This window comes from Muntiacus reevesi, chromosome 3 (assembly GCF_963930625.1).
Source record: "Muntiacus reevesi chromosome 3, mMunRee1.1, whole genome shotgun sequence".
NCBI lineage: Eukaryota > Metazoa > Chordata > Mammalia > Artiodactyla > Cervidae > Muntiacus > Muntiacus reevesi.
This window is the reverse complement of record NC_089251.1, coordinates 34075118-34091131: the sequence shown is the minus strand read 5'-3', so window position 1 is coordinate 34091131 and position 16014 is coordinate 34075118. Positions and strand designations below refer to the sequence as shown.

Below are 16014 nucleotides of genomic sequence, written 5' to 3'. Positions count from 1 at the left end.
TCTCTTCTGGGAAACCTTTCTCAAGGAATTCCTATTCTCAAGAGCAGACACATTTACCTACTGCTGCCCAGGACTGAATCACACGGTCACAGAGCATCTTGTCTTTTGAAGAGAGTTCATCTATGGACTGGGCCGTGACATGCACAACCTTGGATGTACTACAGTGCTCTACTTTGCCCTGAGTACAGAAATGTGCATAACAGATGTGTGTTGGATTGTACCCAGCGGTGGCCGGCAAGCCCCCAAATTCCAGCCAAGGTGACTGGCATTTTCCCCACATTTGAAATAGGGTTTTGGTGATGGAGAACGGGTTTGTAGGGTGATGGTCTAGGCTTGTTTGGCCGTCCCTTGGGCAGTTCTGGTTGAGACAGGACACGAAAGTTTCCAGCTCCCACACCTGCAGCACACAACAGGTGGAAGGTGAGCGTTCCAAGCAGGCAAACTCAAGAATAGAACAGCTTTGGCCTTTATTTAAATGCACCGATTCCAGGAGGATAGGTCCCAGGCCCCAGGAAGTCGTGACTATCCATTTGTCCTCCTGTGTCCTGGCGTTGGAGTGGACTCTGAAGTGGGGAAAGGGGGACTGAGGTGGAGGGCTGGGGAGTTCAGGATGAGAGCCCATACAAGGCTGGCAGACCTAGAAGCTCATGGTATTCAGACTTAGGGGAGAGTTTTCCTTCTGGCGACCTCTTAGGGCTCTCCAGGTCATCACTGCACCAACACCAACCACCAGGCCGCCCCCTGCCGCCACTGGCACGGCCCAGGAGAGCACTGGGGGTTCTGCATCAGCCTGGTCTTGGAGCAGCTGACTGTTCTTCAGGGTGCGGAGATAGGGGTTCTCCTGTGGAGGAGGTGAGAGTTCTGGGTCAGGGACCGGAAAACCACCCATCTGAGGCTTGTGTGGTCCCCATCCCAGTGAGGGAGCAATGGCCTTGTTTCCACAGCCTATCTCTTGTTTGTAAAGCTCCTTCAGCCACACTGAGCCCAAGCCCCTTGAATGAGGAGGGGTATCCAAAGTGGATACCCTTTTGGTTTTGGCCTTTGGTTTCTCACCAGCACCTCCTTTCCTGTCAACTCAGTTTTGAATGATCAGGAACTGATAGGTGACCCATGGAAGGGAGACCTGGGTTGTTGGCAGAGCCCCTACCTCTGTTTCCTCTAGGCCTCCACTGGAGAGCTACTTCCTTCCTCCCATCCCAGGGGTGCCTGTGAATGGGGAAGGTTGGTGTGGAAGGACAGCTGGCTCTGTAGTGGACTAAGCACCCCAAAGGCAAAGGGCCTGCCTCCCTGGATCCTTTCTGTTCCCCCAGTGAAGGCTGATGGCAGGCTGGCATGTGCTGGGAGCTCAGAGAGTGCCTGAGGGTTGAGATGTGATGTTGTTCACGGTCCAGTTGGGAGACAGAAGTGTTTAGAAATAATCACATCACCAAGGGGCCTGGGTCAGGGCTTGGGAGAGGCAGGCAGGGAAAAGACACCAACACTGGGGTGGGAGTGTAGAGGAGATAGGGTGAACAACAGCAGAGAAGGGGCAACACCTGGGCCTGTAGAATGTGAACATTTTCCACAGGCGGAGATGAGGGATGAGCCTCCAGGGGAGCAGATGGTGGAAGTGGAAGCACAGACGGGGGCCATCATGGGTTTTGTTTGGGAAGCGGCTCTGTTTTCCAGGAGCGGAGTTGTGTGTCTAAGGTGGTACAGGGAGGTGGGCCTCCAGCCTGGACTCTCTTCAGTGGGACATGGGGACCAGGGAAAGGTTTCAAGCAGTCTTGAGAAGACTGGAATTCCTTCCAGGTATGCCACTCTGTGTCTGGCAATGATTACAGGATGGACAGAGAAGAGCCAGGGAGGGGGGGCTTTGTCAGCGGTCTGGGGGAGGGTGTCTGGGGCTGGACACTGGGAGTGCTGGCAAGCCAGAAAGATGATGCAGGCACCCAGCAGAGACATGGTGTCTTATTTCTCTGCCTTGCAGCCCCCAGTACCAGGAGCATGCCTAGTGCAGGAGGGCTCCTTGGTGCATGTTTAAGGCAGAGGATGCCTCAGACCCTCCAAGATCATGGTGGGTGATGAGGGTCTGGCCAGTGTTTGCTCATCTGCCTCCCCTGGGCCTCGTCCTGCTTCAGTGAGCCTGTGCTTTCTCCCTTGCCTCACTCCCGGCTGAGCGCCTGAGGACCTGAGAAATGTCAGGGGCAGGCAGGGGAAGTGAGATTTGAGAAGGGTGGTCGTGAATGACCGTGTCCGATGGTAGAGCCTCCCAGGGGACTTTGGTGCCTCCAGGTGGCCAGGGCCCTCCTCGCCCAGCTCAGACACCTGCTGCATACCAGACAGAAGGGATCTTACTCACAGCGGAGGGGCACTTGAGCTTGGTTCGGCTGTAGGTGAAGTTGTTGGAGGTGGTCTTATGGCCCACGGGTTCTAGCTGGAGAGAGAAAAGGAAACCTTGACTTCCTCCCAGGCTGAACACTCCCCGCTGTTGGAGGGAGGAGTATCTCACACCAGGTTCCCGCTTTTGCTGAAACCAACAAAGGGGCAAGACCCACAGCCGACATTCGCCACCCTGAGGCCAGAGTTGGACCTGACTTCTGACTCAGAGATTGGCGAATCAGAGGCCATCAGAGCAGAGGGACCCCGAGTTCCTATCTGGGATTTACTGCAAGGGACACTAAGACCCAGGGGAGTCTGACCCGTTCAGAGGCCTCAGTGAGTGATGAGTCGGGGTAGGGCAAGGCAGGGCTCAGGACCTCCATCTCCTGCATCCCTGTGGGTGGCTGTGAATGCAGATATTCTGCATTTTCAACTTTACAAAATGGTGATGAGCATATTTCACAACTTCTTGAAGTGTCTGGGGATAGTCAATTTCAGGAACACTTTGAAAATGCACTGGTTACCATGACATCATTACTACGCTTGACTTGTTGATCCTTAAGAAATTGGAGCTTTCTTGCTTGAGCTACTTTTGTGTGTTTTTTGTATAGATGAAAAGGTTTACTTGAAACCTCCTGGGGAGCAATTATGGTTCAGGTTTAGCTTAATGCATTTGATCCTGGGACCTTCTGAGAATGAGCTGGAGGATGCTGCAACCTCCTCCCCAGCATCTTTAGCCAGTACCCTGCCCTGTGACACGTGGCCTGCACCAAGGAGATGGATCCCTGGCACTCACCCATTCAGACTCCATTCTGAACATCTGACCTCCACCCATCCCGTGATCTGCTCCCCGCCTGTTCCTGACCTCATCAGCTCCTGATACCCAGATACTGCCCAGGAGGGAAGTGCAGGTCCACAATGCCAGCTAAGGCCACACCTGGCCCAGGACCTTGTTTTTTGTTGTCTTAAAGCCTTTTTGCATCTGTTAGTAACAAATAGAGGAGGACAGGGTGCTCTGGTCCTGGGAGAGATGCTGCTGTGAATGGACAGAGCACAGTGGGCTCATGGGCTGGGGTCCTGGCTCTGCTAATAATGCTGTGTGGGGCTAGGAGGACTCCAGAACTGCCCCAGGGTTGGGGGTGGGGCATTAAACTGTGACTGGACAACTCCACATCTGGTGTCGTGAGCATCAAATGAGAAGATGAAACACATGTGAGCAGGAGGTGCTTTATATAGGTAACAAAGCATTATTTCTATTGTAACAGAACCATCTAGAGACAGAACAGATGCTACAGATCAGGTTGGCTGACTCCCAGTGATATTCCAGGAACCTAGGAACTAACTGGCATAGAGGAAGGTGATAATCATATGGTTTTGATGATTGTATCCATTTCTGTGTTTCTTCTACTTCCTTGGGCTTGGTACACAATCTACTGTATCCTCTATCTCCCAGGTTGAATCCCCTGCCACCTCTCCACCAGCTGCCTTCACCTTTTTTTTTTTTTTAACACCGCCTTCACTCTTATTCCCCATAGTTCTAGAAGAGTAGTTTTTAGCCCCTGTTGCACTTCCAAACAAAGGAACATCTAGTCAAAGCTTTGGTTTTTCTAGTACTCATGTATGGATGTGAGAGTTGGACTAAAAATAAAGCTGAGCACTGAAGAATTTATGCTTTTGAACTGTGGTGTTGGAGAAGACTCTTGAGAGTCCCCTGGATAGCAAGAAGATCCAACCAGTCCATCCTAAAGGAAATCAGTCCTGAATATTCATTGAAAGGACTGATGCTGAATTCCAATACTTTGGTCATCTGATGTGAAGAACTGACTCATTGAAAAAGACCTTGTTACTGGGGATAATTAAAGGTGGGAGGAGAAGGGGACGACAGAGGATGAGATGGTTGGATGGCATCACCAACTCAATGGACATGAGTTTGAGTAAGCTCCGGGAGTTGGTGATGGACAGGGAAGCCTGGTGTGCTGCAGTCCATGGAGTCGCAAAGAGTCAGACATGACTGAGTGACTGAACTGAACTGCACTTCCCAATCTTCCATTCTATCTGTCTCTCCCACTTGACTCAAGCTCTGGTCAAGGTCACCAGTGATCTCTATATTGCTGGATTCAGTGCTCACTTTCTTTTTTGTCTTTCTTCACTTTTCAGCAGAATTTGTCAAAGTTGATGCTTCCTTTTCAAAACACTTCTCTTGGCTCCCAAGATACAGCACTGTTAATTCCCTTCCCCCTCCTCCTGTTCTTCTCATCTGTTGCTAGACCGAAAGCTGGAAGAAAGCCCCAGGGTTTGGTGGTTGGCCCTATGCTTTATTTCGCCTAATCTTTTTCTAGGAACCTCTCAGTCAATTCTGTGGCCTTGAATGGCACTTCTAGGCTAATCATCCCCACATTCTCTCTCCCCTCCTCCAAAATCTCCATTGCTGACTCCCTGAACACCAGAATCATACATTTAACACATTTCCTGATTCCTCTAGGTGGACTTCTGGAAGGCAGCTCACAGTGACCATGTCCAAAATAAGAACTTTTGATTTTCCCCGCCCAACTGTATTTCTCTCTATGCACCTCAACTGTCCACCCAGATTCCTTGACCCCAAACTGAAGAGTCATCCCTTATTCCTCTTCTACCACCAACCAGTTCAAACCACATCCCAGATCCAACGACTTCCCTTCTCCACTGCTATCCCGTGGTCTCCGCCACCTTCACCTTCCTGGACTTTGAGCAGCTTCCTAATGGTCGAGTTCCTCTCTTGCTTCTCTCCTATCCATCTCTATGTAGCAGCCAGAGGGTAAACCAGGTCGCATGGCTCCCTTGTTGAAAGCTATCCAAGGAGCCAGCCCTTGCTCTTGTCCACCTCTCTGACCTTGCTTCCTTCCCTCCAGCCACACTGGCCTTTATGCTCCTCACACACTTCAAGCTCATTCCTGACTCCTGGCCCACACAGGTCCAGTTTCCTCTGCCTGGAACACCCTGGCCTGAGACCTCAGCGTGCCTGGCAGCCTCTTGACATTCAGTTCTCAGTTCACATGTCTCTCTCCAGTGAGGCTTCCCTCTCCCCACCATTTCTCTCTGTCACAGCACCCTGCTTTAATTTTTTAAAAGCCCTGAATATGGTCACGAATTACCTTGTTGATTATTTTTTTTTCATCTCTTTTCCCCAGCACCTGGGGCAGCCCCTCTGGCATCGTGGTGCTCAGGAAACAGTGGCCTAGTGGATGGATGGATGAACTGGAGTCACACAGACCTGGAGCCCACAGGAAAGGGAGTTGTATTTGCTAGAACCCACCTTTCCTAAGGATAGACACAGTGGCTACAACAATGTGGTAAATGACAGGACTGAGAAAGGATGGGTCCCAGGGGGCTCTAGCCTGCTCTGGGGACTTGGAGAAGGCTTCTTGTTGAAGCTGGCACCTGAGTGCCAGTGCCAGTGTTGAGGTGGGTCAAGGCTAGCCAGGGGAAGGAGGCAGAAAGGGCAGCCAGAGAGAACAGGATGAGCAAGGGCAAACACACAGAGGCAGGAGACAGCATGGGTGGTGCAGGAAGCTTCACTCCTTGCTGGATTGCCAAGCGCAGATCACTTGGTAGGGGTGGCTGCTGGAGAGGTTAGTTGGGGCCAAGACCCGGAAGGCCGGGCGTGCCTGGCCTTTCTTCCCCGGGGAGGGGCCAGCCTCGGACATTTGAGAGCAGGAGTGTGACTTGGTCATATTTCATTTATGGAGAGCATGTGGTTGCCCTGTGGAGAGGAGATCTAAGGCAGTAGTTCACAAACCCGATGCAATGATCACCCAGGGAGCATCTAAAAGGTATTGAATCTAGATGCTACCCCAGACAAAGTCAGAATTTCTGGGGATCAGACCCAGGCACTGTTTTCTTTTTAGTTGAAGCTAACATACATATAGAAACAAATGTAAAAAATGAGTCCCTGATAAATGATGACAAAATGAACATACTCACATAGTCAGCATCCAGGTAAGGAACAGAATACGATCAACACTCAAAAGCTCCCTCCTGCTCTCTCCTAGCACTATCCACGTCCCAATAAGACCATGTATATATCTGCTTGTTTTTGAAATTTATATATATAGTTGTATGTTAAAGTTATAGTCTCATTGCTATGAGGTTATTCTATTGCATGAATGTGCTGTTTGTTTATACATTCTGCTACTGGTAGACATTTGGGGGTTTTCCTGTTTGGGGGTCATGAATAGTGTTGCTATGAAAATTCTTGTCCATCTTTTGGTGAAATGTGTGTATACCTTTCTGTTGGGGATATACATAGGAGTAGAATTGTTGGGTCATAGGGAATATGTGTGTTCAGCTTTAGTAGATATACAAAGTGGTTGTAGGTATTCATTATTTTTAAGAGCCCCCAAATAACTGTAATACACAGCCAGAGCTGTGTTAACAGCTATAAGCCTTGGAGGGACGCCAATTAGGAGGCTAGCATTGTCTCCTGATTTGTGTTAGGGGAGATGTCCAGGGAGATGTCAATGTTAGAAGAGATTAAGATTTCCACAAAAGAGGGAGCAGGCAGCAGTGGAGGAATAGTTATCAGAAAAAAGGCAGCGAAACTGTTGGTAAGAAGAAAAAAGAAAAAGGAAGAGAAAAACATGCCCTAGTGCTGTTGGAGTTTCTGGCTTTGTGAAAGTCTCTGAAAAAGGAGGCAAAAACTGTTCCTAGAGGAGGGGCATGAGATAGAACAGTTTCAAGAGTGTCTGTTGCCACAGTGGGGCACCCGGGGTATCAGCCAAAGCCTGCAGACACTATGTCATAGGACTCTAATTATGAGACATGAATTCACCAGTTACATATGTGCTTATCAGGCTGGTGCTGTAGCCAGGATGCTTGGTGGTTATACCTGAGTTCTAATCCTTGTTCTGCCACTTGCTGGCTGTTTAACCCTTCACAAATTGTCCCATGTTCTCTGTATTTTAGTTACAGATCATTCTGGCTCGATGACCTACCTCTAAGATCCTCTCCAGTCCTATTGGTTTGTCACTTATTGGTATGTCACTCTAGGGGTGAAATTCCAGGAAGAAGATGACCTGAGAAGTTGGCACAATGCTGTAGGTTTATATCTGAGATGCTTTTGGAGGAAAACACTGGACTATGTAATTATTCCCACAAGACATATAGCACAGGATAACATACTGGTAGATTTAGGTTTGTTTTGCTTTGTGTTTGCTGTTGTTTTTTAAATTTGGGGTATGGCTGGGGAGCTATGAACAGTCTTGTGGTAGTAATAATATGTCTCCATGCAGCATTTGCTTTTGTTTTCAGATCTAAATCCCTTCCACTTGCTTTTATGAAACAGAAGCATTTAATGGGAAGACCTACCAAGCTGCTTTGGAAGAGAAAGGCCAGAACTACATTAAATTGTGCAGAATGAGACAGGTGGGTCCTGTAATGCTCAAGTCAACAATATGGCCATCGGTCCCAGGAGACCCCAAATACCTCCAGGTAGGAAAACCATACCCTGATGGGGACACTGGGAGGGAAAGGCCAAGGGCTTAGCATTCCCGCCCCTCCTTGGAATCCATGGATTCCCCCAGGGTTGCAGGGGGAGAAAAGAAACCATGCAGAGATATCCAGGCTTTACTGGGGCAGAGGCGCAGGGTGGTTAAAAGCATGAAGTTGAATGACTCAGTCACTGAAAGACAACTGGACTTCAAAGCAAAATATCATCAAGAGAAACACAACTGCTCCCAGGAATTATACTGTTTTAACTTTGATTTAAAAAATCCACTGTGGAAGTAGGGTTGGGAGAGAACTCAAAGTGTTCTAATTGCAATTCCCGGTCCTGGACGGACAGAGATGACGAAAGTTCCAGGAGTGGGCAGACTGTGATGTCAACAGGAGGAAAACACCAGGAAAACACAAGCAGAGGGAGGTTGAGCCTGCAATTAAGTAGGCCAAGGAGAAAACCTCCTTACATGCTGTTCTGAGAGGAGGAGGAGGAGGTGGTGTAGCTAAGGAGAAAGTCAATATTGTGAGTCAGCCGAGGAAGATACTGGCCACGCCGGCGGAGCTGACAGGTGTGGGAATATTTGCATAGTGGTGCCTGGCAAACTCACAGTGGGCCTGAAGCTGCAGGGAAAGGAACAGGCGTGTGGATGGTTTAATCACCATGGGAGAAAGGAGAGAACATGCAGGTTGGGGTGGGGATTGGGTTACCCGCTGAGCCTAGATCAAAAGAAGCCAGTGGATTGGAAAGGCATTTCATTTGCTCTGCACAAGAGGATACAGCGCTCAGGGTTACTTGTCAAGCTCTGTGCAAACATAGCTGACTGTCCAGTCATGAGTGGCCAGCTGTAAAGGGCAGAGCGAGGCACAGGGCTGTGGCCCCTCGGCTGTACCTTCATTTCGTAAGGTCCCCCTTTCCCCCCACCAAAAAGGACTAGACTAGGTGGCAGCCTGGGAAAACTGGCTGAGCGTCTTTTTTAATGTTTAAAGAAATAACAGTAGGGAGTGTGGGGATTATTGTGCTGGATGTGGTACACACGTTATCTCTAAGATCTGTGTCACTTTTGTTGTTTTTGTAGATATGGATGGCCAGTGTACATAGTCGTTCAGTCATGTCTGACTCTTTGTGATCTCATGGACTGTAACCTGCCAAGCTCCTCTGTCCATGAAATTTTCTGAGCAAGAATACTGGACTGGGTTGCCATTTCCTACTTCAGAGGATCTTTCTGACCTAGGGATCGAACCCATGTCTCCTGCATTGGCAGGCAGATTCTTTCAATGGCCCAAGATCACACAGTAAAGGGTTGATGCTGATATTTTCATCTAGTCTATCTGATGACAAAGTTATCCCCCGACAGCACTGAGAAATTACAGAAATACGTGAGCTGCCATATGGAACTCTGGGGAGAAAGGAGTCATATCAACCAATAGGTTTTTCTTTGTAGGAAAGAGCGTCGTTGGTTGTACCCGTGACCCAAGCCCACTTGACCCTTAGGTACTGACCATGTTATTCCAGAGAGCGATGGCCATTTCTGCGTGCCCGTGTTCTGAGAAGTGGAAACAGTCCTCGGAGAAGAAGGTGAGGTCAGCGCCCCCTCTCTGTGACCAAAGGAAGGGGGTTATCTTCCTGAGCTGAGAGCACTGCTACTGCAGCCCCTCTGCCCCCGGCAATGGCACCCTGGGCATTCCACCTTCCATCCTTTCATTTCTGCTGCCAGCTGGCTCAGATATTGATGGAGAAACTACCTAGTTTTGGAATTTTTATTTTTAAAAAATTTGTAGCAACCTAATTGTTGTGGCTAAGTTGTGTCTGACTCTTCTGGGACCCCATGGGTTGTAGCCCACCAGTTCCCTCTGTGCATGGGATTTCCCAGGCAAGAATACTGGAGTAGGTTGCCATTTCCTCCTTCAGGGGTTCTTTCTGACCCAGGGATTGAATCCATTGGCAGGCGGATTCTTTACCTCTGAGCCACCACAGAAGCCCATAGCCACCTACAGTCCATCACTTTTCCTTCAGCATCCCTGCTGAATAATTGAAAAGAATATTTTGGGGAAGCTTTCATTTTTTATTCCAACCTGGCAAATATCAGGGCCATACCTGGGGAGCTTGGTCACTGTTAATTTTCACATTTCCTTTCCAACTACATCTAAGTTCAAGTAATACTCAAAAGGGGGGAAGGAACAAAAGCAGAAACAGCAGCTCCTTGGGAGCACTCCTGGAGAGAGATGGTCCAAAAAAGGCCATGTGGAGAAGGAAATACATTCCCCAAGATAATGGCCTCTATACACGTGCCCCCCAGCTGCTCACCTTGTTCAGGGGGACAAGAGTGTTTTGGAAGAAAGGTTGTACAACCACGGCGAAGTCCTCACGCTGCAGGTACTGGTAGGAGAGCGTGGACAGGGCACTCTAGGGATGGGGAGAGAGGTGTTCAGTCCCACAGCGAGGCTGGACAGACGGGCTGTCCCTGAGGCCTCTGGTGGATCGTGTCAGGGCCAGGAGACCCAGGGGAGCTGCTCTAGTGCACAAGCATCCACCTAGGCTGCACCAGGCATGGACACCACTCTGCTCTCACTGCATGAAGAAGTGGATTAAAACACGGGACTCCAGTCCCAGTGGGGAACTTTTCAACACCAGCTCCTCAAAATGCCTTAGACCTTAGGATGAGTATCCACAGTCTTGGCATTGCTTAAGTGCCCAAAGGTGGACTGTAAAAGGGATAGACTAGCTGTGTTCACCCTCAAGGAGCTGGTCATCCATCTGTGAGATGTAAAAGTCAAAATCATGTATGGCATAAGGGTCAGTGAAGTGCTGACTGAAGTTGCCAGCAGGGAGCTTAGTCAAGGGAAGCTTCTCAGAGAGGTAAGAAGACAAAATTCCGAGCGTGAGATGGATGCGCTGCAGAAAGGCCCAGGCGGGCAGGTCCGGGGAGAGGACAGCATGAGCGGAGACAGACATGAGAAAGTAAGGAGGGAGGGAGCCCAAGGGCAGTGAACACCGCCCATCTCTCCTCTGGTGGGTGTGGGGGGTGAAGGGGTGATGCCTCCTCTGAGAGTTGAGAGGAGGGTTTTCTCCCAGCTTCCCTTCTGAGCTTCTCACTCCCCTCCCCTGATGTTGGTTTACCTGGACACACATTTCAGGGGCTGTGATCTCCCTTTAGAAAGTGGCCTTGCTCTCAGCAGAACCCTGCCAAACACCCAATTTCCCAATCCTTGCTTCGGGAGTAAAGAGGAGGGTGGGGAGGGAGAAGGGGACAGGGTCACCTGGAAGTCCCAGTTCACTGTCTTCAATTCTTGCATCTCCGGCAAGTTCTCCTGGGAGCCTTGGAGGCAGGTGCAGTTGCTCCTGTGGGGTGAGGAGTCCTGAGGCTCAGGGACCCTGGGAGGCTGCCCCACCTCCTCCATACACACAGGTGCCCCCCCACAACACAGACCTGCTGCCTCTTGGACCAGGGTCAGAGAAGCATGACTCAGGGCCATGAGATCCAGAAGGTGCTTATATTAGGAGAGACGGCAGAAGGGCTGGCAACAGTGCCTGGGTCTCCTGTGGACAGGCCGTCCGTTTCCTTGGCCACCTGACTATTTCTTCCCTAGCCTGTGGCTCCTGGAGTTTCTCCAGGGGGGCTGGGGTTTTGGGAAGACTCCCAAAGTGGCCCAACCTTTCTTCCTTATGTTCCCGAATCCTCCCTTCTCTACCTTCAGCTGCTGAGGACTCTCCTGCAGGAAGATGCTCTTGGGCAGCACTGGCTGCTCCACGCATGGACCAGGTTCCAGGCAAGATTGGAACCAGCTGGTCACCTTCCCAACAAATCCATTTGATCCCAGATAGGGCTTCTTAGCCACCCCATAGAATCTCCTCCCCCAAAACAACCGTCACAGGAACTCTGGGCAACCCTTTGGTCTTAAAGAGGGCAACTTCCTGTAGGGTCAGAGCTGAGCTTTAACAAATTCCAGCCCAACAGAGATTCTTGCATGATGTAACTTAGCTCTAAGCCTGGCTTTCAAGGTCAGTCCTAAGAAGCACATTATAACTACTATTTCCGGAGTGCCTGCCCAAGGGGGACCATGCACTTTACATGTGTTTCCCCTAGATGTCACCTCTACTTCCCCAGGAGATTTTTACATGTGAGGAGTAAGAGGCCCAGAGAGGTCGTGTGGTTTGTACAAGGTCCCACAGCTTCTAAATGGCAAAACCAGGATGTGAGGTCCAGTAGAGCTGTCTCGAAAGCTCATCACCTCGTGCTGCCTCTCAACTGGAACAACTTGCTGAAGTTGGGGTTTGGCATCATAGAAATTCTGGAGCCCTCACAGATCATTTCCAGAAGGGCAAAGTGAGGTCCAGAGAAATGAAGCAACTTGCATACGGTAGGCATTCAATAAGGTAGCAACACTTTAGAATGGTTTTCCAAGCCCCTGGCTAATTGCTGATGTTTGCCCCTTGGACAGGACTGTCTGGCTCTGCCTGTCTCAGTCTCACCCACTGGCATCTGATCCCCATTCTCCCTAGGTGCCCTTGCCTCGGGACCACGTCCATCTACTTACTGGGCTGCCAGTGGTATGCCACATTTTCCATCTTGACCCTGGTGCAGGTCAGCCAGCTCCATGACCTCTACCACATTGATGAAAGTCCGTGGAAGCTGCGGAGAGTGGGGGGGGGGGGGTGCTTCAGTAGTCTCCAGGCACTTGTGGGGGAGCAGAACTTACTGCTGGAAAGAGGTTGAGGGATCATCTAAAGTCTACTTCCCCCGCCCCCACCAATTTTACCAATAAACTGAGGTCCAGAGAGGGAACACGCCTTATATTATCTTGTGGAATGGTCTTTATTGGCCCTACTTTATAGATTAGGAAACTGAGACAAAGTCAACTTGCCCAAAGTCACGTGGCTAGGAAGCCACAGTGTCCAGCTATAAGTCAGGCCAACTGGCTCCAGAAGCAGGCTCTTTGCCACCCAACCAAGGCAGTCAAATCCAGTTAGATGCCACCCCACAGAGAAGCTTGGCAGCTGCCTCCCTCCCATCCCATCCACACGGGTACCTGCTCCTGGGGGACTCTGTGCAGTGTTCATCTCACTGAACACAATTCCTCTAGCTGAGCTCAGGGAGCGACCCCCGGTGAGCCAGCAGACAGCCTGGTTGCTGGCAGGAAACAGGACCCAGGAACGTGCCGCTGTGCCCCCTACCTGCTCGTAGAGGATGTCCAGGGCCTGCCGGATGTACTTAACATACTCCTCAGCGGAGCGGGCCTCCTGTAAAGAAGGAAGGGGCTCTGCTCAACTCCTGGGAGGAGCGGGGGAAGGTGGCCTGATGCCCAGCACAGGAGGGTCCTGCACCTCCTGTGGGAAGCCCAACCCTCCTTGCTGATGGACACAGTCTCTGGTAAGAAGTCACTCCTTGGGAACTTCTCTGGTAGTCAGTGGACGCCAGTGCAGGGAATGTGGGTTTGATTCCTGGTCAGGGAACTAAGCCCACGTGCTGCAACTAGCAAGAAACCAGTGCCCAGCAACTACGGAGCCTACACACTGCAACCAGCGATGCCTGCAATGAAGAGCCCACACACACCATGACAAGGACCCAGCAAGGCCAAAAAAAAAGAAAAGTCATCCCTTGATGCCTACTAGGTACCATCAATGGCCCCCACCACACCCTGCTCCATGGTATCTCTAACCCAGATCCTGACAGTGCTGGCCCCCCTGCCTGGGACCCTTTGCACTGCCTCCCCATCACTTCTACCCTTATAACTCAGCTTGAGGGTCTCCTCTTCTGCCCCCTCTCCCAACTGGAGGCTGATTTAGCCCCTTCTAAAACATGGCCTGAATCCTGGTGGTGGCCCCAAGTCATTTCCACAAAATGCTGCTCTCAGGAAGGTAAACCTGACTTTGCATGAAGACAGATCTTCTGGGGTCACTTCTGGCTTCCTGGACCCCATGGAGTGCAGGACACAATGACATTTAAAACCCCATGGGGATGGATTACTTCTTCCTCTAGTCTGGGCAGAGAGGAAGAGAGGTCCCTGTGTGGGGGAGGCTGGTTCTCATCTAGAATTTGGGGACTGTCTCTCTGAGCCACAAGGAATGATAAATGTCTTCTCCCTGCTGCCTGTGACTGTCAAACATTCTAGCACAACCTCTGAGTTATGGCAGCTGCTTTTTTTTTTTTTTTCCTGGCCAAATAAAATATACCTCATCCTCAACTTAGAACAAGATGAATTCCAGAAGTTATTATTTCCCAAAGTTTGTAAGTCTGGACGTATTTCCCCATAGAAACAAGGTTAGGAGTGAGTTGGGTTCACAGGCTGGCTGAAGGTGGTTTACACATGGTGTCCCTGAAGGGCAGTGAGCCAGGGATCAGGATTGGTTCAACTGTATCAGCCGTATTTATGACATTGTTTCAGCCTCCCCCTGCAACCTCCTCACCCTGAAGAAACACCGAAAAAATGGGCAGAGACTCCAAACAGGTGAGTGGGCTCCCTGGTTATATACTGGCTACCAGAGAACAGTAATTAAGGGTGTGAGAGAGACCACCTCATCAGTGCCTGAGAGTGGGGACGTCCAGACACGTCTGGAATCAGGGAACCAACGCAGCAGACACTCAGCAGTGGGGACGGCTGGCCTGTCCTGGCGTGTGTGAGCCGGGCTGTCTGGGCAGACTCAGGTGCCTGGGAGAGCTGGCCAGGGTGCCTCCCACGAGGGACGTCCCAGCCTGGGTCCAGACAGTGACCTTGGCCAGCAGCTCCCTTCTCAGTTCCATCCCCCAGGGGGCCGGTCAGGGGCCTACCTGATTGTCACAGTAATGGCACAAGTCGTTGCTCCCAATGAAGAGCGTGATCAGCTTCCAGTCTTTCTGTAGGTTGATTTCCTGAGGGGACAGAAGAGCCCACTTAGGCCTTGGTGGGGGGGGGTGGCACATGCATGTGCCAGACACCCCTTCCCCCCAGTGCCTTTCATCCTCTGTGTCACAGTGGAGAGAAGATGGCAAGTGGAGCTTCCTCGCCCTCACTTTGGTGCTGGTCAAGGACTCCACTGTATGTGTGTGTGTGTGTGTGTGTGTGTGTGTGTGTGTGTGTCTACTCACTCAGTACAGAGAACTTTTTTTCCTTTGAGATCTTAAGAAAGCTGAAGTCCAGGAGGAGGTGGCTTGTATTAACATACTACTAAAGAGCCGACTCACTGGAAAAGACCTTGAGGCTGGGAAAGATTGAGAGCACGAGGAGAAGGGGGCAACAGAGGAGGAGATTGTTGGATGGCATCACTGACTCAATGGACGTGAGTTTGAGCAAACTCAGGGAGACGGTGAAGGACCGGGAAGCTTCGTTGTGCTGCAGTCCATGGGGTTGCAAAGAGTCAGACACGACTTAGCAACCAAACAAAAAATGTGATCCAAAGGCCTTCCAAGGAGCCCAGGGCAAAAGACGCAACTAGAAGCAAAAGCCCAGAGCTGCCTGGTGCTAGGGAAGGGGACCGGTTGGACAGAGAGGTGAGGAGGGGGCTGGAGAGGTTCTAGGGAGCCTGCTTTCCACTCAGCAGCCCCATAATAGGAGTGCTGCCAGGCAGTAAATTCCAAGGCATAAACCCAGAGCATTGGAAAAAGTGCTGGTGAGGAGGTTTAGAGGGGCCGGGTGAGCAGGAAGGAGGAAGGATTGGAATGAGAAGCCTATTTTTAGAAGCCAAAGTTTACATAATAGGTTTGGGAAGCCAGCTCTTGGGTGCAGTGGAAAGCTGCCAAAGGCCAAGGCCTGCCACCTCCACCAGCTCTCTGCTCATCTCTCCTCCTGCAGCCGGCCTGGAGGGGAGGGTACCTGAGGAAGGGGTGCAGCAGAGATGGCATCTTGGTGGCAAGACCTGCTCATCTGGTCCCTTGTAAAGACGAGCCAAGAGATTGAACTGCAGCAGCGCAAAGGGGGCTCATTCAGGGCCACTCGCACCCACCCCAGCTAAAGACAGAGGGTGGCCCGGGGCCTCTACTCACAGGGCTGGTTTTCATTCGCTCCACGAGGTCTCGGGCCTGGGCTGGCATGTCCCTGGGCAGGAGAAGAGAAGGGAACATTAGAGCTGGTTCACGAGCAAGGGCTCAAGCTGTAGGATTTGGGCCTGGCGAGGAGATGTTTCAGGAAAAAAAAAAAGTTATATAAAGACCTATTCCTTCAGAAGGTATTGAAAGGCTTTCAATTCTCAAGAAATCTCAACCTATG

General features: G+C 50.7%; 1 protein-coding gene across 1 annotated transcript in view; it reads right to left on the bottom strand.

The window, feature by feature from the left end:
* Positions 1–468: 468 nt before the first annotated feature.
* The window catches only part of PLB1 (phospholipase B1), a 119382-nt gene continuing 103836 nt past the window's right edge, over positions 469–16014 (bottom strand). Inside the window, exons 48-56 of the mRNA XM_065928785.1 lie at positions 15792–15843; positions 14601–14681; positions 13007–13072; positions 12370–12464; positions 11092–11173; positions 10139–10237; positions 9334–9429; positions 2342–2416; positions 469–841 (exon numbers count right to left, since the gene is read on the bottom strand). Of these exons, the coding sequence (XP_065784857.1) occupies positions 638–841; positions 2342–2416; positions 9334–9429; positions 10139–10237; positions 11092–11173; positions 12370–12464; positions 13007–13072; positions 14601–14681; positions 15792–15843 (850 nt within the window). The 3' untranslated portion in view covers positions 469–637. The remainder of the gene's footprint in view (positions 842–2341; positions 2417–9333; positions 9430–10138; positions 10238–11091; positions 11174–12369; positions 12465–13006; positions 13073–14600; positions 14682–15791; positions 15844–16014) is intronic.